Source organism: Protopterus annectens, chromosome 7.part0, assembly GCF_019279795.1.
Source record: "Protopterus annectens isolate FY-2018-M chromosome 7.part0, PAN1.0, whole genome shotgun sequence".
In the NCBI taxonomy this organism is placed as follows: Eukaryota; Metazoa; Chordata; order Ceratodontiformes; family Protopteridae; genus Protopterus; species Protopterus annectens.
In genome coordinates this window covers 625,413,994-625,437,384 of record NC_056739.1, presented here as the reverse complement: position 1 = coordinate 625,437,384, position 23,391 = coordinate 625,413,994, and the positions used below count along the sequence as shown (strand labels likewise).

The window sequence follows — 23,391 nt, the reverse complement described above, 5'->3', positions numbered from 1 at the left end:
GCAGCTGCAGGCTCTGGTAGAATGTTGTCAGTTGTATACCTTAAGATTTGTGCTGGGGGTATCGGGCACTCCTTGCCTGTCATGCAAAGAAAACAAAGTTCCTCTCCTTGTAATTATACTGAAGCCTGCACCATTACTACTGTAAAGGTTGTTGGTTTCAGTGTTTCAGACTTTTACTGTTGTACTCCGCTTTTTTAAATTCACAGCCCTCCTCAGTGTCCCCAAACCCTGCCTCTTGGTTATCTGTCCTACATCAAAGTCCACACTTGGAAGTAGAGTGGATATGTATTCAAAAATGAAGACCTAACCACTAAAACTGCTGTCTGTGAAACAACCCTTCTAAACAACCCAGGATAATTGTGTGTACACCAAAATTACCTAATGCCCAGATAACCTGCTAAAATTCATTACTCATGTCACTGAAAGCAGTGTCATTCATTAAAATCTGTATTAATTGTTATCAAAAAGGCTTAGCATAGAGTTGTGGAAAACATTTCAACCATTCAAAAGGTAAGAGGTCTTTCTTGCTTCATGTACTTATTTGTATTTCTTGAGATATCACAACCATTTCGGTCTCCCATACGCACTTCAGCTTTTGCTTATATTTAATGATACTTGTGTATGAATTATGTAATTTAAGATTAACTTTTACTCTTACTGTTTTTCTAGTTAGCAAATCATTACATTGGAATGTTAATAAGCTTGTATATACAGCCCGTGTGTTAACTCCTGGAAACTTTTCTCTTTGGGCTTCAATCACAGTATCTCAAACCTAATCAGCAAGCCATAAATTGAGTGCCACAGATGAGTTTGTTAGCATTGACAGATTTTTGCAGAGTGCAGCTGTTGTAATCCACAGTTTCTTCTTGTCCCATTTATGCTTTTTAATGTTTGCAGACAGCTGTCTGCCCAGTTGAAAAGTTATTTTGATGGGAGTACTAGTATCCAGTCACAAGCGTGCAGCTCTGTATTTGCGGCATTTTGATTTTTTATGTTTTTGTTCAGTGAGATTACCAGCATATTTATTTATTGGATTGCCAGTAAATGTTTTTCTGCTGGTCCTCTCGTGTACAGTATGAGAAAAGGCATGATTCTTACAGAAGTTAGTCTAGAAAATGTAGAATAAGTCAGGGGACACAGATGTTTGTTTTTTTGGCAATGTTTCATGTGCTGTAAATAGTCAGCTATGATTTAGTTTGAGAAGAAGCATTTGCTGTATTGACTAGTAGCAGTAGAACCTACCCTTTCCTCCAATCATTGGACTCTGCATTACCAAATTTAAGTAGCTCACTTGTGCCGTTGAGTTTACTCGCCATTCATTTGTATCATTTATGTAGCTGTCTCAGCTTTTTGTCATTCCATATCCCTTGTCCTGAGATATTTCTTCAAGGACATACTGATGAAGACAGCTATATTAGGATGTTCTTAGTGTTTCACTGTTGCAGTCATGACATTTGGGTAATCTGCTGGCAGGTTGCCCTCAGTCGGCCTGAATTCCAAAGTGTTGGGTCCTGCGTCGGTTGCTGTCTCCTCTTCCATGACGTCAGGTCGTCAGGTGTATAAAACAAGCGGCCAACACCATTTTCTTTAGTCTTTCTTGCCGCATGGTGCCTGAAGCAGTTCACAAGTGCCAGTCGGCCAACTCCTGAAATTTTTGAGTTCAAGTTTCAGAACCAAAGTCATCACTAAAGCCAAGTACTCCGTTGGGGAAATTTTTTCTTGCTCCATACCGATGTCAGAAAAAGTTAATAATTGTATTACTTGTGGGAAGCAAATACCTCATAAGGATTTCCATTTATACTGTATTCCTTGCCTAGGCACTGATCACAATGCGCCTGGTTGTCGGTTTTGTGCGAGATTTAACCAACGCACTATTAAGCGTCTGTATATTTTTGCCTCAAAATATTTTGGAAACAAATTTAACTACCCTGAAATGTCGTCGGATAGCAATCAGACTACAGGAGTACACAAAAAACGCTAAGAAAAGGACAGAGACAGACCATCTAGGTCCAAAACCAACGACAAAGCTTCTCCTAAGCCAGTTGCTGGTACTCAGGTGCTTTTGCAGCCCCTGATACCTGCTACGTTCGAGTTGCAGGCCCCTACCGAGACCCATGTGGAGTCCGGCATGCCGCGAGATACTCAAAGTATTGTACCCATGGATGTCTCTCCCTCAGATGGGTCCGGAGCCACTGAGCAGGCACCGGCTTCTGAGGGTGTATTCAGGCCTCAACATTTTTATATTAAACCGATGACAGCTGCAAAACCAAAGACAAAAGCAACTTCTAAAGCTAAAAAACTGACTTATGAGCCACTTGCACAGGCCGCTATGCCTAAAAAACAGATGATCAAAATGGCGGAAGACCTAATTACCTTGATCAGGGGTTCCCAACCCCCTCCTAATAAGAGACCTAGGCAAGACACTGATTATGAATCTTCAGATCAGGTTTTTATTTCTTCAGATTCCTCTTCTGATCAGGAATTTATCTATACCTCCCTATGAGGATTCTGATGCAGAGGAATCTGTCCCATCTGCATCACCTCCTGAGGATTATTCATTTGGGGAAACCTTGCATACTTTGAGGGAGCATTTTCACTGGGAGAGTCAAGATTTCTCAATCAAAAAAGAGGCTCAGGGATTTCCTCCTCCTCCCTCAGCACAGGCCTTTAGCCATACGCCCTGTTTTAGACATTGTGGATGATGTGTTTTCGGAGTCGAGCTTGACTCCTGACTCCTTACTTCCGGCCCCCAGCAAGCCTGACAGATATTAGTGTCCCTGACTCACAAATTTTTAGAAACCCTGCTGCTGACCCTGAAACTATTTCACAGGATCCAAAGGGAGTTAAGGCCTCAACAGCAAATAATCCTACCCCCTCTGATAGATTCAAGGGCACTGGATAGATGGGGAAAGAAGGTTTATACATCTGCAACCTTGGCAATTAGGGCATTAAACTGCCAGTTTCATATGCTCAAGTATCAACAAGATGTTATGGGATTGCTGAAGCAGAAAATGTTGATTTCTGAATGTGCAGAAAATAAAGAATTGCAGGAATTATTGCATGCAAATGAACAAGTTGGAAAGCATACTTTGCAATGTGGTTTTGATTCCTTAGAGGCCTCCTGCAGGACCACAGTTATTGGATATGTGATTAGGAGGCATGCCTGGCTAAAAGAGCAAAATTTGCTTGATCATGTTGAAGCTAAGTTACTGGATGCACCTTTACAGCATGATACTCTGGTATTAAGGCAGAAGAGGTTTTAAAGAAAATGGAAGACAAAGCATAGTCTAAGCAAACTATAAAAGACTTACAAGTGCAGCTACCAAGATTCAGTCGACACTGGCCTACAAAAAATTGGTCCTTTGCTGTGTCCAACAGAGCTCAAGGGGGCAAATCCAGACACCCTAAAGGTTCTAGATACGAGGCACAAGATTCTTACAGGTCAAAGCAATGGGGTGCTTCTATAAAGCGCAACCCTACAGAAAACAGTCCCAATGACTTCCCTCTGCCATCACCAAGCACTTACCTTTTGGCAGCACCCTTGGGGGGGAAAATTAGCACTTTTTGCTCAAAATTGGCAGTTAATAACCCGGGAAAGGTGGGTGCTAAACATAGTATCACAGGGATACAGATTCCATTTCCATACTCTGCCAATGGCAAATGGCCAAATCTGCCAAAAATTCAATAGGCAGAGGTGCAGAAACAGGTTACATCCTTCATGGATATGGGAGCTATTCAGCCAGTACCAGAACAGGAAAAGGACAAGGTTTTTACTCTACTGTTCTTGGTACCCAGAAAGGACAAGGCCTGGAGGCCAAAACTGGATTTATCAATTTTGAACACATTCCTGGACATTCCAAAATTCAAAATGTTAACTTTGCAGCATCTTCTGCATGCTGGGCAAGAATGCTTGGCTGGAGACATTAGACCTAAAAGAGGCATGCCTGCATGTCCCAATAAGGGAATCGTGCAGAAGATACCTCGGTTTCAAGGCTGGCTTAATGCATTACCAATTCTCTGCACTGCCCTTTGGCTTATCTACTGTGACCAGGGTTTTTACAAAGTGTCTGGCACCAGTAATTGCTTTTTGCAGACAAAGAAGTATACAAATATATCCTTACTTGGACGACTGTCTCATTCAAGCAGAGAGCAAGGACATTCGTCTTCAGCACTTGACATTTGTGAAAAGGCTTCTAACATGCCTAGGGTACACAAACAAACAGAAATCGCAACTGGTACCCTCTCAAAAGATAACATTCCTGGGTGCAAGCTTGAATACAACTGCCCAGATGGCTTTCCTCACGCCAGACAAAGGCAACTGACTACTTCAAACTGATGGCAACAAAAACCCAGTTTTCTGCAAGACAAAACTCTGCAGGCTTTGGGGTTCATGGCATCCTGCATGCTACTGATTCCATATGCAAGACTGCATATGAGGAAACTTCAATGGTACCTAAAAGGTTTACGGAGTCAACATTGTCACAGTCTGGAAACAATGATTCCTCTCATTCCCTGCCTACAACAGGAGTTGCTATGGTGGGCAAAGGCATGTCACCAAAACATGGGACGGCCCTTCACTCTACCCCCTGCCAACCAAACCTTAACAGACGCATCAGATTATGCATGGGGGGGCCCACCTGGCGGGAATATGCATTCAGGGCATATGGACCCCAAAACAAATGCATCTCCATATCAACCAGAAGAGATGTTAGCTGCTCAAAATGCCCTGACAGCCTTCTAGGAAAACTGATAGACGGACAACACCACGGTTATGTGGTATGTAAACAGGGGGAGCACGCATTCATACCCCCTTTGCAGACTAGCCATGGCACTGTGGGACACAGCTTTGACTTACCAAGTACATCTACAAGCTCAATTCCTGCCAGGAGAACAAAATACTCTGGCAGACGATTTAAGCAGAAACCTTATGGACCCTCACGAGTGGAAACTAGATTCACAAGTCTTCAGCATAACAAAGAAATGGGGGAGCCTGGACATCTAATTGCCCCTCCTCAAAATTATCAGTTTTAAAGATTCTGCACAAGGACTTATCACAGACAAGCATGTGTGGACACCCTGTCCTTCAGTTGGAAAAACCTATCAGTTTACGCCTTTCCTCCTCTGCCTCTTCTTCCCAAGGTCCTACTAAAAGTCAGACTAGAGAAACCAAAGATGATACTAATTGCCCCGGACTGGCCATGCTAATACTGGTACCCAGTCCTAAGGAACTTGTCTCAATACCCAGCTTGGACCTTACCTCAAAGACCTAAATTACTGTCCCAGCGAAACAATCGGATCCTGCACAATCTGCTCCAAACACTGAACATGGCAGCATGGCTGATCATGTAGTTATGCAAACAACACCTCTCAGTAAAGCTGTGATGGATGTCATTTTGAAAGCCAGAAGGCCTAGTACTAGAAAATCTTATGCTGAAAAATGGAGGAGATTCTGTGCGTGGAATCAAGCACAAGGAACTGATGCAGCAGAACCAAATATTACTCCGATATTACAATACTTGACTGAGATGCTTGACAAAGCCTTATCTTTCTTGTCAATAAAAATCCATGCCTCTGCCATTTCGGCTCATTACAATACAGAGCAACCAATCTTTTCTCATCCTTTACTAAAGCAGTATCTTAGAGGAGCCAAAAATTTAAGGCCTCCCAGAAGATCACCAATACCTGCATGGGGCCTCAATTATGTATTGGAAAAGCTCACCCTGCCTCCATTTGAACCAGCTGCAACTGCAGATCTAAAGTCCTTAGGGAAAACAGCTCTGCTCCTAGCAATTACTTCAGCAAGAAGAGCCTCAGAGCTACAGACCCTCATGGCTGTGGAGCCTTTTATCATATTTTACCAGACAGGGTGTCTCAGACGACCAATCCTTCATTTATGCCTAAGGTGGTTTCCAGTGTGGCTCTTAACCAAACTATTCATCTGCCAACCTTTAATCCAAATCCGCAGAACAAGGGGGAGAGATTTCTGCATTCCTTGGACGTACGCAGCTAAGATTCTACTTGAACAGGACTAAAACTCTGCGAAAAACTGAGCAATTACTAGTGACATACGCTGCAGGATCAGAAGGAAAGGCTATTTCAAAGCAGACTATTTCAAAGTGGGTAAGCCACTGCATTCGTTTCTGCTACTTAAAACCATGGCAAACTTGTGCCCAAGGGCATTAGATCTCATTCCACCAGAGCTGCAGCTACATCAGCAGCCTTTCACAGAGGAGTACCAACCAAAGACATTCTAGAGGCTCCTACTTGGAGTTCTGTTCACACCTTTATAAAGCATTATCATTTGCCTCTCTACTCTAAGTCCAGGCAGGCTTTGCCACTGCAGATGTTCATGTTTCACTGTTGCAGTCATTACACTTGGGTTATCCTGCTGGCAGGCTACCCGCAGTTGGCCCGAATTCCAAAATCCTGGTCCGGCGTCTGTTGCTGTCGCCTCTTCTGTGATGCCAGTGCACCAGGGGTATATAAGATGCAGCCGACGCCATTTTCTTCAGTCTTTCTTGCCACATGGTGCCCGAAGCAAAAGCAGTTCTCAAGTGCCGGTCGGCCAACTCCTGATATTTTCGAAATTGAATTTCAGAACTGAAGTCTTCAATAAAGCTAAGTACCCCGTTGGGGAAACGTTTTCTTGCTCCAGACCAATGTCAGTAAAAGTTAACAATTGTATTTCTTGTGGGAAGCAAATACCTCATAAGGATTTTCACTCTTACTGTATTCCTTGCCTAGGCCCTGACCACGACGTTGCTAGTTGTCGGTTATGTGCTAGATTCAACCAACGCACTATTAAGCGTCTGATTTTGCTTTACATTACTTTGGCCGAAGGTTTAACTACATAATGCCATTGGAGCAACCGATGACCAGAATCCATAAAAAATGCAAAGACAAAGAAAAGGACAGGCATCCGAGGTCCAAAACCGACGAAGCCTCTTCAAGGCCAGTTGCTGGTTCTCAGTGAGGCGCTTTTGCAGCCCCTGACACCCGCTACCTCAGAGCCACAGGCTGCCTCCAACTCCCATGTGGAGACAACTAGGCCTCTGGAAACTCAAGGTATTGGGCCTACGGAAACTATTCCCTCAGATGGTCCGGAGCTGCTGAGCAGGCATCGGCTTCTGAGGGTGTTTTCAGACCTACACAGCTTACTAACAAGTCTACTTCAGCAGCCAAGGCAAAGAATAAAACACCATTAAAGACAAAGAAACAAGTACATCATTCTCCTGGACAGTCATCCATGCCAAAGAAACAGATGCTTAAAATGGCCGAGGACCTAATTACTTTGATCAGGGGTTCCCATCCCCATCCTGATAAACGGCCTAGGCAAGACACTGACTATGACTCCTCTGACCAGGTTTCTATTTCCTCTGATTCCTTTTCGGAACAAGGATATTCTCTTCCTCCTTATGAGGACTCTGATGCTGAAGAGTCTATCCCTTCAGCCTCTCCTCCTGAGGATTGCTCTTTTGCGGAAACCCTGCACACCATGAGGGAGCATTTTCATTGGGAGAGCCAGGATTATTCAGAATCAAAAGGCTCCAAGACTTTCTTTTACTGCCTCAGCACAGGCCCCTTGCTATCCCACCTGTACTAGATATTGTTGATGTTTTTTCCGAATCCAGTTTGTCCCCTGCACCAGTCAAGCCAGAATAGGTACTACAGGGTCCCCGACTCTCATAAATTTCTTTGTAAAAACCCTGCTGCTGATCCAGAAACAATTTCTCAGGGTCCTAAGGGGGTCAAGGCTTCCACTGCAAAAAACCCTTTTCCCTCTGATAGGGATACTAGAGCACTGGATTGATGGGGGGAAAAAGTTTACACTTCTGCTACTTTAGCTGTAAGGGCTTTAAACTGCCAGTTTCACATGCTTAAATATCAACAATACCTAATGTCTTTGCTAAAACGGAAAATGCTTACAAGCTCAGAATGTCCTGACAATAAGGAAATGCAGGATTTATTGCATGCAGCTGAACAAGTGGGAAAGCATACTCTGCAGTGTGGTTTTGATTCATTAGAGGCTTCTTGCAGAGCCGCTGTTACAGGCTCTGTCATTTGAAGGCATGCTTGATTAAAAGAACAAAGTTTACCAGATCATGTTAAAGCAAAATTATTGGATTTTCCATTGCAGCATGATACTTTGTTTGGTGTTAAGGCAGAAGAGGTGTTAAAGAAAATGGAGGATAAAGCTAAATCACCGCAGACAGTAAAGGATTTCTTACAGGTTCAGCCACCTAGATTTAGCAGGAACTGGCCTTCTAAAAATTGGTCCTTTCCAGTGTCAGACAGGCCACAAAGAGGCAGATACAGATGCCCAAGAGGCAGATCTCAGCCCCAAGGCTCATACAGACCTAAACAATGGGGTGCTTCAGCCCCCAAAGGCAGAGAAGACAAATCACAACTTTATAGGAAACCGTCTCAATGACTTCCCCTCTACAAAAGCCAAGCACTTACCTTTTTGACAGCACCCTTAGGGGGAAAACTAGCACTTTTTTCACAAAACTGGCACATGATCGCCCAGGACAAATGGGTACAGAATATTGTTTCTCAGGGTTACAGGCTCCACTTTCACACCCTACCAAGATCAAAAGGTATGCCAGACCTGCCACAAAACCAATGGACAGAGGCACAAACAAATTTCTGCTCTCATGGACATGAGCTATTCAAAAAGTACCACAACAAGAACAGGGGGCAAGGAATTTACTCAAGACCTTTCTTGGTACCCAGAAAGGACAAAGCCTGGAGACCAATACCGGACCTGTCAATTCTAAATACTTTCCTAGATGTTCCAAAATGCAAAATGTTGACACTGCAGCAACTTCTACCCATGCTGGGCAAGAAGGCTTGGCTAGTTACTTTGGACCTCAGAGGCATACCTGCATGTCCCAATCAGACAATCTTGCAGAAGATGCATCAGATTCATAGCTGGTTCAATGCATTAGCAATTCTCTGCACTGCCCCTTGGCTTGTCTACTGTGACCAGGGTCTTCACAAAATGCCTGGCACCAGTAATTTCATTTTGCAGACAAAAAGGAATTAAAATATATCCTTACTTGGACGACTGCCTTATTCAAGCAGAGAGCAAGGACATTCTACTAAAGCTTCTGGCGTTTGTAAAATAATTAGTAATTTGCCTAGGCTTTAGGCCACATTCGACCAGGGCAGCAGCCACATCAGCAGCCTTTCTCAGGAGTACCAACCAAGGAAATTTTGGAGGCTGCAACTTGGAGTTCAGTACACACTTTCACCAAGCACTACCACTTACCTCTTTACTCTAAATCCAAAGCAGGCTTTGCCACTGCAGTTCTGCAGGGCCTCATAGCCACTCCTAATTCTATTTAGACCCAGCCACCCAACCTCAGCTTTGGGATTCAACCCAAGTGTAATGACTGCAACAGTGAAACACGAACATAGTACAGTTGTGTACCTACCATAAATGTAGATGTTCGAGTGTATTCACTGTTGCAGTCCAGGTTACCCACCCACCATCCCCCTTTCTTTGCTGGGACTTATCTGTACTTCTCTATTCTATACAACCTATGTGGTGCATTTGCTTGTAGATGAAGGTATTGTTTATTTTAGTGTATGCTTTTTATAAGCAATGTTTTAGCCTACCCTTTTGGGGGCACCTGACATCTGGGGCAAGAAAAACTGAAGAAAATGGCATCGGCTGCATCTTGTATACCCCTGGTGCACTGACGTCATGGAAGAGGTGACACCAACCGACGCCGGACCAGGACTTTGGAATTTGGGCCGACTGCGGGTAGCCTGCCAGCAGGATAACCCAAGTGTAATGACTGCAACTGTGAGTACACTCTTAACATCTACATTTATGGTAGGTACACAACTGTACTTTCTGCAGGGCCTTATAGCCACCCCTAATGCTGTTTAGCTCCAGCCTCCCATCCATAGCTTTGGGGTTCTACCCAAATGTAATGACTGCAACAGTGAAACACGAAGAACTTAGTACAGTTGTGTACACTTACCATAAATGTAGATGTTAGAGTGTATTCACTTGCAGTCCAGGTTACCCGCCCGCCATTCTGGAGTTTCTTTCCTTCACTATCTTCTGCAACCTATGTGGTGTATTTGCTTTGGCATGTATAAATAGTTTATATATATATATATATATATATATATATATATATATATATATATATATGTGTATGTATATATATATATATGTGTATAATTTTTTTTTTGCTACCTTTTTGGGGGCACCTGACATCAGGGGCAAGAAAAACTAAAGAAAATGGGTGTCTGCTTCTTGTTTTATACCCCTGACGACCTGACTACATGGAAGAGGAGACTGCAACCGACGCAGGACCCAAGACTTTGGAATTCATGCCGACTGAGGGCAACCTGCCAGCAGATTACCCAAATGTAATGACTGCAACAGTGAATACACTCTAACATCTACATTTATGGGTAAGTGTACACAACTTTACTTTACAGCTGTTGGTACGTTATCCATATGCATGCTAAAACTGTTAAGGTATGTTAACTTTTCTGTTCGTCATTCTCACATAATCACCAACGTTGGTATTAGAAAGATGAGGCTGTCTCATTTTGTACGGTGTTCATTTAGAAATTCTTTAGGAGGGCTTGTTTTGATTTCACTGCATATAAAACCTGATTTGCTTTGTCTGGCTTATCAGTGGAAAGTCCTATGTCCATCACCCTGACCCTTAATAAGTAGAGTACTGCAGTACTTCAGTTCTGTGGACATTTTCTGCTACAGACTCTTGGCTTTTTTTTTTTTTTTTTTTTTTTTTAAGTTGAATGCATGATCTAATTACGTTCTGTGTACACTCCATAGAGTCAACATTAAATTCCAGGGATAAGAGGCTGTGTGTTTGATTTTTGTGGATTTGAGGAAAGCATGTATAGTATTTCACATGTAAAATTTTATACTCTGTAGTAATTACACAGCGAAACTGAAATCTCCATTTGTACACAGTGGTGACTGTGAAAATTTTGACAAGACATCATTAGCTCTTATTTCAGTACTTTTCCGTTAACAGGGCAGCAGTCCTCGGCCAACAGAAATGTTGCTGTGAGATACATGGAGAACAACCGTAAATGTTAGCCTAAGGGCATGTTCATATTTTCAATGGGTGTTGTTATTTCTCAGTCCTTTCTCCCCTCTCTCACTTAACAATTTCAACAGATGTTCCTGTTTTTTGAAGGGCTTTGTCCCCTTTGTGAGTATGTTTAGGTCAGACAGAAATGCATCAGAACATTGTAATTGTTAACACTGTGATCCTTGGAAATCAGCAGATGCTCGGAAAGAGGACTTACCTCCTTGTTGTTGGACAATGTCGTGCCAGTGATTTAAAATATTTTTAGGAAGTAACGTAAGCTTTTTAAAAATGACTAAGCGGCATTGGGTGGGGAATGAAATGAGTGACAAGTATGACACAAACGGCAAAATAAGAACGACGATGCAACATACAAAATGAGCAGCACTGAGTTTGGATGAGAAATCAGTACTACTATGAGAAGCAAGACAAAATTAAAAGCACAACACGCAGTAATGACGTCTGACAAAAGCAGTCACACTGTCACAAGGAAGACAAAAGTAAAACCAGGAAAAAAAAACAGCATCACTGACCTCAGATCAAGCAGTGACTTCCGGCCAGAAATCAGTAGTAATCGGGCAGCAAAGGACAAATAAAGCACAACACTGAACTAAGCAGTACCTGGAACACAATCGTAAATTTAAGAAGCTACCAACTCTCCCTGTTTTGTGATCATTACTATTTCAAGAAGAGACAACTGCAGTTTGCTACCGCATACCTTTAGAAACCAACGGAAATCGTCCCCAGCAGCTGTAATGTGCTTTTAATTTTGGCTTTCTCACAGTACTACGGATTTGTCCTGCAAAGTCGGTGTTGCTTATTTTCCTGTTTTTGTGGTTGCAATGCTGTCAGTCTTCCTCATTTCGTCCCAAGTCCGTGCCGGGTATAGAGGCAGTTTTACAAAGATTCCGTGTCCGTTCATAAATAGTGTTAAAATCACCACATTATATTCGGGGAAAAAATAAGGAGGTACTCCCCTTTCCGAACATGCTGATTTTGTAAGCATCACAGAGTTAATATTTGTAATGTTGTGAGGCATGTCTGTCAACCTAAACCCACAAAAAATGGTGACAAAGCCCTTTGAAAAATAGTAACATGTCACTGCAACATTTCTGCTTGGCGACAACTGCTGCCCCGTTAATGGAAAAGTACCACTATTTCACAGAATGACAGCTAGAGTTATTTCTATGTACACATCTTCAGCACAACTATAGTACCCCCCCCAGCACTACCAATCTTTCCTACTCCCTGCAGCTGGCTTGCAAGTTAAATGAAACCTGTAAACTTTTTCTTAACCATTTTTATGCATTCAGCCTTTTTGAATTTTACTTTCTCCTAATCTGCTTTTTTCTCTCTCTAAAATGCTTCCATTAAAAAAGGACACAAAAAAAAGAAAAAATGTAAAAGACCTTTTAAGAAACCGTTTAAAGGAATGAAAGTGAAACAAGGTAAGGTTGCCCACCATGTGAATTTTATTTTAGGTGTACTTGTGGCTTACTCATGTTTGTATGCATGTTCAACTTGTTAGATGCAGTGGTTTGTCCATGTGTTGTCAGATGCCAATTAGGAATGCTACTTTTTTTTTTTTACATACTGCCCCTCAACTTGGGCTTTGAAAAGTCACACAATATGATCCTGCGTTCTTTGTAATGTAGAAACATCCATACATTTTCTTGGTATTTGTAAATGGTATAAAGCCATCATGATGAAATTTCTTTTTGTACTGTGTCATGGTTCCAGGAAAGCTTCAGTATATAAATTGACAGTATACTATGTGGGGAATTTTTGCTTTATTTTTGTCTCTTGTGCTATATTGAAAAAATATATATAAAATTGCAAACAGAAATAGCTAACATGTTTTTTTTTCACATTCCAAGAATGAAGTTAGCGTATTTTAAGATGTGCTGGATTTAGCCCCAGCTTTGTTCTCAGATTTGCATTTATTTTGCTAGTTGATTTATTTTAACTTTTTTAAATTTGTGAGGTCAAATTATTGTTAAAACATGCTTTGAAAATGTTACAATAGACCATTACTTCTGATGCTTCAGCATTAGTCTGCTTTCTTTTAGGGAAAAATGTAATTTTTTCTCATGTGAATGTGATGCAGAAAGACTGGCTTTGCTCTTGGAAGAAGCACATGGGAAACAGCCTATGTAACACTGACCATCTTCAAGGAGGCTGTACCGTTATTGCTAGCTGTTCAGGAATATTGTGTTCCTTTTCTAGATAGGGTTTTCCCTCTCAAACGGTCTAGCGTCTTGTCTTGAAATCTTCATGGACCTGTACTGGGAAAAGTTTTAACAGTTACTGAGTTCCAGTGAGGCTCTCTGACCAATGTCTTACACCTACTGGAGAAAGCATTTCCTCTCTAGCTATGCCTCCTGGAACAGCACCACCCTCTTGAAGGGACCTGGAATGAAAAGCTCTCACCAAAGATGGCCTTGAACGCAAAACAGTCTGTCTTGCTTTGTTTTTTTCTGTGCTAGCCTACCTTCTTCCCTTGGCTGTCTCCGATGTGTAGTGCCAGAATTGGGACTTGATGCCTACCTCATTATGCTAGAGTGCTACAGTTGATATGCTTCCCTTGATGTCCGTGTGTATATTGCTCATTGTGCATTCTTCCCACCCACTTCCATGTGTCACCAATGCAGCAGTCTGGCTTCTTCAGTATCCCAGGATGGGCAAGCCAGTGTCAGGTGCTCATGCCCATAATTCTTGCTTGGCTGTTCCAGCACCTGGATTGCTAACTGATCCCGTATCATTTGCTTCCGTCCATTCATCTGTGCCACAGAGATGTTGTGTTGAGATGTTTATCTGTAATTAGAATGTATTCTATCTGCAGCTGCAAAGGCAAACATGAGACTTAATAAGAGAAATCACTTTTAGTTTAATTTTGCATGCCACTGCACTTATAATGATGAAATTCCGCTGTCACAGACCAGGTACAGTCCAGTCTTAACCAAAACTGCTGTAGTGCACACATTTCATGGAGTTGGGAGCAGTGAATGGGTGTGTGCGGCCTGTTTGCGAGTCTGCGGTGTGTGAGTCCTTTTTGCGAGTCTGCGGTGTGTGAGTCCTTTTTGCGAGTCTGCGGTGTGTGCGGCCTTTTTGCGAGTCTGCAGTGTGTGCGGCCTTTTTGCGAGTCTGCGGTGTGTGCGGCCTGTTTGCGAGTCTGCGGTGTGTGCGGCCTGTTTGCGAGTCTGCGGTGTGTGCGGCCTGTTTGCGAGTCTGCGGCCTGTTTGCGCACACTCGCATGCATTTCATTTGGGGGTGTCTGGCTTTGCTTTTGCATGGTGCAGACCTAATTTACGAATGTATGATGGAGAAGGTGCTGTGGTTGTGTGTGTGAGCAATGGGAGGTTTGTATGGTTTGCTTTGTATGTGATCAAGATAGTGCAGTGCTCATTTGCCTTTGTATGAGTGAGAATTCTCTGCTGTTAGTATAAGTTGCTGTGTGGGGGGGGGGGTGGAGATGAGTTGATTGTGTGGATTAGCAGTCAGATTTGTCTTTGAAATTTGTGGGATAAGTATGTGCATGTGTGGGGGCATGAATGAAACTGCTTATGCATGTGCTCATGAATGGGTGAGCTTAGTTGAGTGTGGTGCAAGACTGGTGTTTGTGAGTTCATTGTTTGAGAGAATTTAACTGAGGTGAGGAAGGTAACAAAGATGTTTATGTAGCAGATTGGAATTACCCGAGTTAAAGGGGTATTTCAGAGTGACATAATTAAGCCTCCTGTACATAGCACAAGCAGAAAACTATAATTCTAAGTGGAAAGAGGAAATGATGAAACGTGAGGGGAGGGAGCTCAGGTAACTGGGAGAGACTGAGATTTTGTATGCAGACCTTTATGGAGAACAGTAATCATTCAGAATATAATATTCATAAAGTAACAGAAGATCTCTAAGAACTAAGCCAACACAAGAATGGAAAAGCATTTCTACTGATAGGGATGTGTGCAATTAAGGAATACAGCCAATAGGCAAGAGGGGGCTGGAATGTATTGGAGAAAACTGACAAAGTAACTAGAGAGGGAAAGTTAATAGAATGGGAAGATGCCAAGAACTTATTTGGACTGCAGGCTAAAGATTGCCATCCATATCTAGGATTGATAGTTTATAGGCAAAGAGAAAGAAATGGGGGGGGGGGGGTCAAAAGCAGAAGACTAGCAGTGATAGTTTTTAGTAAAATATTGAAAAGACATTGCCATTAAGAATGGAATTATAGAGCATATAAAATATTACATGATGACTATACAAGAATCAATCAGATGAGGTTAGGAGGGACTGACGAGAGAGATTAGATAAGCAATTTACAAAAGAAAAACAATGGAGGATATATATATGTCTCCCAAATATGCAACAAAATCTAGAAGATTTGCTTAGAATTTTTGCTTATAAGTGCTAACATGGGGTACTTTTATACCCCAAGCAGACTTCAAAAGAATTTTTCCTCCTGTAGCCAGCAAACGGAGGTATGATGGGATAAAGAGGCAACTGGGAATGTATTTTCTGAGCGTATGAGTTGGTAGACTTTAAAGATTCCTTGCAGGCTGCTCTATTACAGATGCTGGGTGAGCAAGTTGGAGTGACTGGGGAAATTATTGTTTTATGAGCTGTGATGTAAATTCAGAATTGCCTAGACATAGTAAGGCCTTACGAAGTCTAAGATGGCTGCCAAAAAAGCAGTTACTAGAAACTGGAAATCAAAGTCTAAACCAACTTTCTTAGAAGTAGTGAAGATAGTAACTGACTTCAAACAACTGGAGCTGTGATTTTTAGAAAAGGGTAGGACCAAATTACGTAGGAAAAAAATGGAAACTCTGGGATCAATACATGCAGAGGAGGAACAAAGTTTAAAAGAAGGCAGGAATTGAATGAGATGTAATGGGCGACTAACACTGACTGATATGTTAAGTGATGTATAATGTTTGCAGCTACGTTGTGTTGGCGTTGTTTGGAATGTATGTTTGCAACTGAGATTGCTGCTATGGTTTGTCAGTTACATAAATGTAACACAGCTTACGTCATATATGGTAATTTAATAGATCTTTTTTTGTTTAAAAAAAGAAAAGATGTTTATATACATTTTGACAGGGGAAGGAGGGCTTGCCTCCTGCCATAAAATGCTTGGTTGTCTGCAATGTCAAGGTGTGCCGGTGTTGAGTGGTGTTTTCTCATAGCGTGTTTGTGTATATGCATGTATACACTCCGTGTGGTCAGATGAGTAGTTAATGGCAGTTTGTCATTACTGAGAACTGGACTCACTTTAAAATGAGTGAAAATATCACATTGATACAGAAATGTAGTCTGAAGTCCTTTTGTGATGGGTACTAAACCTAGGTTTATTTAGTTAGAGCTACTGCCTTTTAAGAAGCTTGATTTCTGTGACATCAGATTAATGTTTTTATTTCCCTGTGCATATCTAGATGTTAATTAGAACATTCTCCTCACTCCATAATCTTAGGAGGTGGTGTGTAATGTCTGTCAATATTTTTTCTATCATTAATATATTGGAATACCCACTATGGCTCCCCCAGTGGCAGATTCCACACACAGACTTGTATATTGAATCAGGTTAGACATTGCTTTATAGGCCTGGCAGGGGTTATCACTTAGTAACATGTAGGAAATGGAATACATTGACAGTTCCTGAAGCCATTCTGATTATTTCAGGTTTTCCAACCATATGGATTTTGTAGTAGTCATTATACCTTTTTAAAGACTTAATGTTAGAGTGCAGCATGTCGTTCAGTAATGGGCAGGAGATGGGTGGTATAACACAGTACAGTGATCTTCCGAGAATTAGTAGTCGTACTAGTCAGAATTTGATGAGCTACACAAAGTACTAGATACTGATAAAAGTTTTAATCAGCAGCTCTTGGCCATAGATCCTGAATGACTTTTGTATTTTATGGTGGCTTAGTTTTTTTGTAGTCATAATTTAATGACGTTTTGTGATACTACAGTTATTAGCATTAAAGGAAAACTCTGCCTTTTCCTATAGTTTAATTCATTCCTTAGATTGTTTTTCTGTCTGCAGTATGGTTCCACTATTGAGTGGGTACCGGAAACCTGCTTGTACTTTATAAAACTTTCAGTGTTATGTTGTCCTATCTAGCCTTCATTCTTACTGGTCTGTTTCAGAACCGATCCTCTGTTCCGACTGTGCTGCATACTAAAGCTCTAGTGAAGCTCCCAAGATCTTGTTTGCTGCTAAACAGATTGGAGACTTCCATCTTGGCTCTGGCTAAGTGTATAATCTTTTTTTACCCATATTACCTTTATTATCATAATTTTTCTGATTCTACTTTAGAATAGAGTTAGCATTTATTTTTCTTGTTTTTTTTTTCTAGTTACGTAAGAAATTCGCTGCTGTGTTGCTTTAGGCAGTCGTTTTTTCCATTAAGGCATTGTTTTTCCCTATCCCGGTTAAATTTCCTACTGTTAAAGAAAAATAGAAAGCATCAGCCCATTTAAGTTAGTGCTGTCGCTGCCCGTTTTAGTTAGAGGGCATCTTGTTATTGTTTTATTAATAGTTTTTTTCCACTGTTTAAAGGAAAAGGAGCATTAAACCATTTAAGTTGGAGGGCTTCCGCTGGACGTTTTAGTTAGAGGGCTTCCTAACCGGTGTTCCCTTCTCTTCTTTGCTCTAGTTTTTAAAAAATAAAAAAGTTTGTCTTTATATATTCTTATATATATAATTATTCCTTAGTAGTTTGGGTATTAAATTGTTTTTTGTATTATTTTGCCTGCTCGTGTGTGTGTGCACTGAGTTTGAAACCTGTCCAAGACACACAAAGAATCTAAGCCTTCAGGCTTCAAAAAGTATGTCAAATGCAGCTAGAAGATGTCAATTACTGACACCCATACTGTGCGTCTACTGCTTGAGAGCAGTACATTTTCAGGAGACTTGCTCAATATGTCACTCATTTAGCTATAGAGTGCTGTTAGAGTGTAAAAATAAGTCGATTGTGAGAGGTCTTTTGAAGTACCCATTCCAAGAAGCTCTAGAAGACTGTCCGGGCACTTCAGTAAAATCTACTTCATCAAGATCAGACAAATCAACAAAAAGATCTTCTCCCTTTTCAGGACAATCGGAGCCTTCAAAAAAGTTAAGCAAAATTGCATCTCTGGCTTCAACAACTACGGAACGAACAAAATCTACTTCTTCAGCTCCAACTTTATTGGTGCCAGTGGAGTTTGAACTCAGGAGCCAGTCCCCAGAATTGGAGCTGGTTACTCCTGTTTTGAGTTCACCTATCTTACAGTCAGTAACATCTCCTACTCTCTCCTCCAAGTCCTCCAGGAGTCTTTCGGACGATGATGTGGATAGGGTGATACGTAGGCTTCTAATGACATCAGTGCTGGCTAAACTCTCAGCTCCAACCCACAGGGATTCAAAGCCAGCCAAGACCATCCCACAGACATAGATTCCTACTTCAAGCCGACCTGGGACCTCCGAGCTAGAATGCTTGGAACCAACTGTTGTGGAACCTTTCTGGTAGCTCCAGAACTGACATTTGCTCCAACATCCTCAGTTCCATCCGAGAGGTCTAGGAGCTGATGCTCTTTAGTCTGGTCTGGGGAGGGAAGTCTTACCGGATAGTTGTTGGATCCGACCCTTCCTCTCTGGGCTTTGAAGCAGATGAGCTTGGCTCCTACATCTGTTTCAGAGCCCACCCCCTTGGTTCTGGGGATTTCTTTTGGCTCTTCGGAGCAGGGGGTGTCTTCAGGTCAGTGGAGGGGGGCTTTTGAGCTGGTGAGGAGGGTGCTGTCTCCTCAGCTCCACTCGGGCGTTCTGACATTTATCCTCTTAAGGTGCCGGCGTCTGTCTCTGTACTACACCATCCACAGACCAGCGGAGACCCTAAGTATCTGAGTACCCCATCGAGCGAACCCTTCTCTTTCGAAACCTCTCCAGAATACCCTTCTGAAGAGGTCCCTCGTAAGAGACCCGGTAAGAGAAGCATTTGGTCTCCCTAGATGTCTGTCACCTTGGGCACAGACCTTGATGAATTGAGAGTCCCCGCTGAAGCCCAATGAGGATGCCTTTCGCAGACAACCTAGAAATCCTTAGGTCAAGAGGCAGCTGGAAGCCCATCAACCCTTCTGATGAGTAGTCTGTTTACCTGAAAACTTATGGGTCTTTCCCTTCAGCGACTTGGGTGTCTACCCCTTTCGATGAACTTATGGAACTAGTTAGTCAAAAGGCGTTGGAGTCTCCAGATGCATTGGAGCCTATCATTAGCAGGCCAAATAAGTTCATCACAGCCCCTTCAGATAAAGGCTTCCTGACCAAGGGTGTCCCTGTAGATGCTGTGCTGATGGCAGCAGCCATCATAAAGGAACTTTCTGAAACATCCTAGTCTGTCCATCAACCGAACAAGGAGTTTCGTACGATGGACAGATACGGGAAGCGCAAGTTTGCTTCAGCGACTTTTGCACTCCGATCGCTTAACTATGGGACACATTTTACAAGGCTTTAAAGAGATCTCTTAAAGGAGCTAGGAGATGCTCTTCAAGGTAAAGTAGCTGCAGAGGTAGAAGACATAGATTCTGCTCAGCTCGCCTCCTTAAATTCTGTGGTCAACTCCTCCATGAGGCTCATTTCTTATGCAGCAGATGGAGTGAGCAGAGCAGCGGGTTCAGGAATTTCCCTAAGGAGGCATTCTTGGATGCACTTATCTGACTGTGCAGAACCTTTCAAGTCTTCCTTTACTAATGCACCATTTGATGGCTTTTCCTTGTTAGGGCAAAAAGTTAAGGAGATGCTAACCAGGTGTGAACAAGAAGGAAAGAGAGACACTGCCATAGGAGTCTGTTTTCTGTACCTTCTGGACTTTATCCAGAAGGCTGGGGGAGGGGTTCTGTAAAACCCAGAGTTTTCCAGGACACACATGATGACTCTTCCCCTAGAGGCAGAGGGGGAAGTACAAATGGAAGACGCTGTCCACGTTGCAGAAGGGGTATGCAAAACCAGGGAGAAATTCTTTCCATGGTCGGCCCTTTCAGCACTCATGAGGGGAGGCCCATCTGTCCAACTCTGGAGGCAGTCGGGGGTTGCTTATCTTTGTACCTACAAGCCTGGCTGGAAATAAGACAAGTGGATACAAGGCATCATATCCAGAGGGTATTCGATACCATTTTCTCTTCCTGTCCCAAACAAAGAAAATCCTGAACATACCACTCAGTCAGATGGATCAAGCAACTCTAGAAATTCAAAAGTTGCTAGACGAGAGTCATCTAAAGAGGTCCCCTTAGACCAAATAGGATCCAGAACTTAAGATTCTTTTTAGTGCCAAAAAGACCAGGAGACTGGAGACTTAATTTTAGAGCTCTGCTGATTAAACAAATCATAAAGACAAAGTTCCAGATAGTGACACTGCAGCAGATTCTTCCATTTTTGATTAAAGACAATTGGATGTGCTGTATAGACCTCCGGGATGCGTACTACCACATAAAGATGGACAGGCCATCCAGGAGTCATTTGCGCTTCCGGCTGGGAGCCGGTCATTACCAGTTTTGAGCTCTGCCCTCTGGTCTCACTATAGCCCCCAGATTGTTCAAGTGCATGGCAGTAGTCATGGCTCACCTAAGACGTCCGGCAGGAAGGGCCTTCGCTGGTGGCTTCACTCCAGTCATGTAACATCAGGTCAGCCATTTCTTCACCCTCAGCCGGTGGCCACAGTGTACACAGACACCTCCCAGATAGGGTGGGGGGTATTATCTGGGCAGGACAGTTCAAAGCACTTGGCAGAATCACAAGGCCAACTTGCACATTAATATCCTAGAGACAGGACAGGGCTTCTGACATTGCAGGCAATCCAGGACTCTCTCCCACTGGGAACAATTGCAATTCAGACAGTATGTTGTCTCGTTCATAAACAAGGAGGGACCAGGTCTTACCCCCTTTTGTTGAGAGGCCCTCAGATTATGGCAATGGGCAATCTCCTCCTAAAACTTGCTAATAGCAATGCACATCCCGGGGAGGTCCAGCATGGTAGCAGATAAACTCAGAGCGATTGTCATGCCTCATGAGTGGTTCCTAAAACAAGAAGTAGCACAGAGGTTCTTGCGCAAATGGGGCCAGCCTTGCTGCGACCTTTTTGCCACTTCATGAATGCCAAATGCAGCAGTTATTTTGCCCTAATACCGCCTATGGGAGAGTCACCAAGGGATGCACTTGTACACGATTGGCCCCCGGGACGACTTTATGCCTTTCCTCCCTTTCCATTAATACCCAAGGTTAAAAAACACAAAAAGAAAAATCTAGCAAAGCCAGACTTTCCAGTGTGATACCTTAAACCTCTTTATCAGAGGCAACATGGGATATATGCAAATTATCCCTTAAGGATATCAGGTGTTTCAGCTAAATGCCAATTCTGAATGTCCGTGACTTTTTCTTTAGCCTTTATTCATGGACAATTTCAAGACATTCAGAATTGCCTTTTAGCCGAAACACCTGATACCCTTAAGGGGTAATTTGCATATATATCCCATGATGCCTCGGATACAAGAGGTTTAAGGTACCACACAGTGGAAAGTCTAGCTTTGCTAGATTTTTCTTTTTGTATTTTTTAACCAGTTGATTTTCCTGTTACTTTTATTGTTTTAGACTAATACCCAAGGTTCTCCGGAAAGCCAACTTGTTGGGAAGCAAGCTAATTCTCATTGCCTCATATTGGCCTCATCAGATTTGGTTCCCCTTCCTTTGGCTTCATCTTCAGGAGGAGCTGTGGGTTCTGGACCCAGTTCCAGATCATCTGACTCTTGCGTCCGGAATGCTCCACTCTTGTCTTCAAGCCTTTAAATTGACAGCTTAGCTGCTCCGATTCCAAATATAGCCAAGCTTCCTAACCTGGCTCATTCGGTCAAGTATATCTTGATTTCTTCTCATAAAGTTTCAATAGGAAAATTATATATGAGTAATTGGAAGTGATTTTCGTCCTGGGCTGTGACAAGACACATTGATCCCTTCTCTATTCCTGTAAGCTCTATCCTCGAATTTCTGGCAAAAATAATGCAGCCACAGCTGCAGCTACCATTCGTGTACAGTTAACAGCAATATTTCATTTCCATGTAAGCAATTTCACCCCTAACTTGATGTCCCACAAAATGCAAAGCCTTCCTGAAGGGTACTAACTTAAGACAACCCGTAAGAACACCCCTACCACCATGGGACCTAAACTTTGTCCTGCTTGATCTCCCCCGCCCCCTTGAACCTGTTTGATCATGTGATCTAAAAGTTTTAACGTGGAAGACAAGTACGTTGATTGCCGTCACTTCTGCCAGAAGACTTTGAGCTGCAAGCTTCATCAATCAAGCCACCATATGCTTTATCATAAAGACAGAGTATCCCTTTAAACAAACCCATCCTTCCTGCCAAAAGTATGTTCAAAATCTAACCTAAATCAGTCTGTAGTTAAGTTTTCTTTCCCAGTCATGGCAGCAAGGCAGAATATAAACTTCAATTGGATGTTTATAGGCAGTCATGCTTCTACTTACACAGAACAAAGAACTTCAGGAAATCCAATCAGTTATTTGTCATTTTTCACTAGCAAAGAAAGGTGCCCTTCTGTCTAAGGTCAATCTTTCAAAATGGTTGTCAGATTTAACACTTAATCATATGAATCCTATAACAAGATTCTTCCCTTTAAAGTCAAAGCCCGTTCTACAAGAGCAATGGCAACCTCTTCTGGTTTTAGATCTAGACTGTCATTTGATAGCATTTGTGCTGCTGTGACTTGGGCAATGCTTCATACCTTAATCAGTCCAAACCAAATACTATGCACGTGGGGGATGCATGCCTAACCAAACTATGAAGGAACAAAGATGGCCAGCAAGGTTAACAGTCAAATATGCAGCCCAAGACCAGATGGTGAATAGTCAGACTTTAATTGTAAATAAAAAAAACAGGTTTCGGCAAATTAATGCCTTCAGTGTTGAACAATCAAAATTGACACAATAGAAAATGCAAATTTATACAGTGTTAACCAATAGGCGCATGAATGTGCTGTTAGACCTCATGAATAATACATGATATATTATGTACTGGCTAACACTGTACCTGAGACCATGGCTAAAATATGTGTTATACCCGAGACCAATAGTTCCAAAAACATCACAAAAAACAAAACCATAAAGGCTATAATTATACATAATAAAATATGTACTTCGATAGTCATAATTATGTTAAATATATGTGGAAGGATAGAAAAGAACCTATAATGGGCCCATTTCAAAACCAGACATAATAAATAGTTCTGGCTACTCCTTATAATATATGTATATATAAAAATAT

At 42.2% G+C, this 23,391-nt stretch overlaps 1 protein-coding gene across 1 annotated transcript in view; it reads left to right on the top strand.

The window, feature by feature from the left end:
- Positions 1-23,391, top strand: part of VPS13C (vacuolar protein sorting 13 homolog C) — a 6,956,796-nt gene that overhangs the window by 793,332 nt on the left and 6,140,073 nt on the right. The window contains exon 6 of the mRNA XM_044076309.1: positions 12,467-12,535. Coding sequence (XP_043932244.1) covers positions 12,467-12,535 — 69 coding nt within the window. The remainder of the gene's footprint in view (positions 1-12,466; positions 12,536-23,391) is intronic.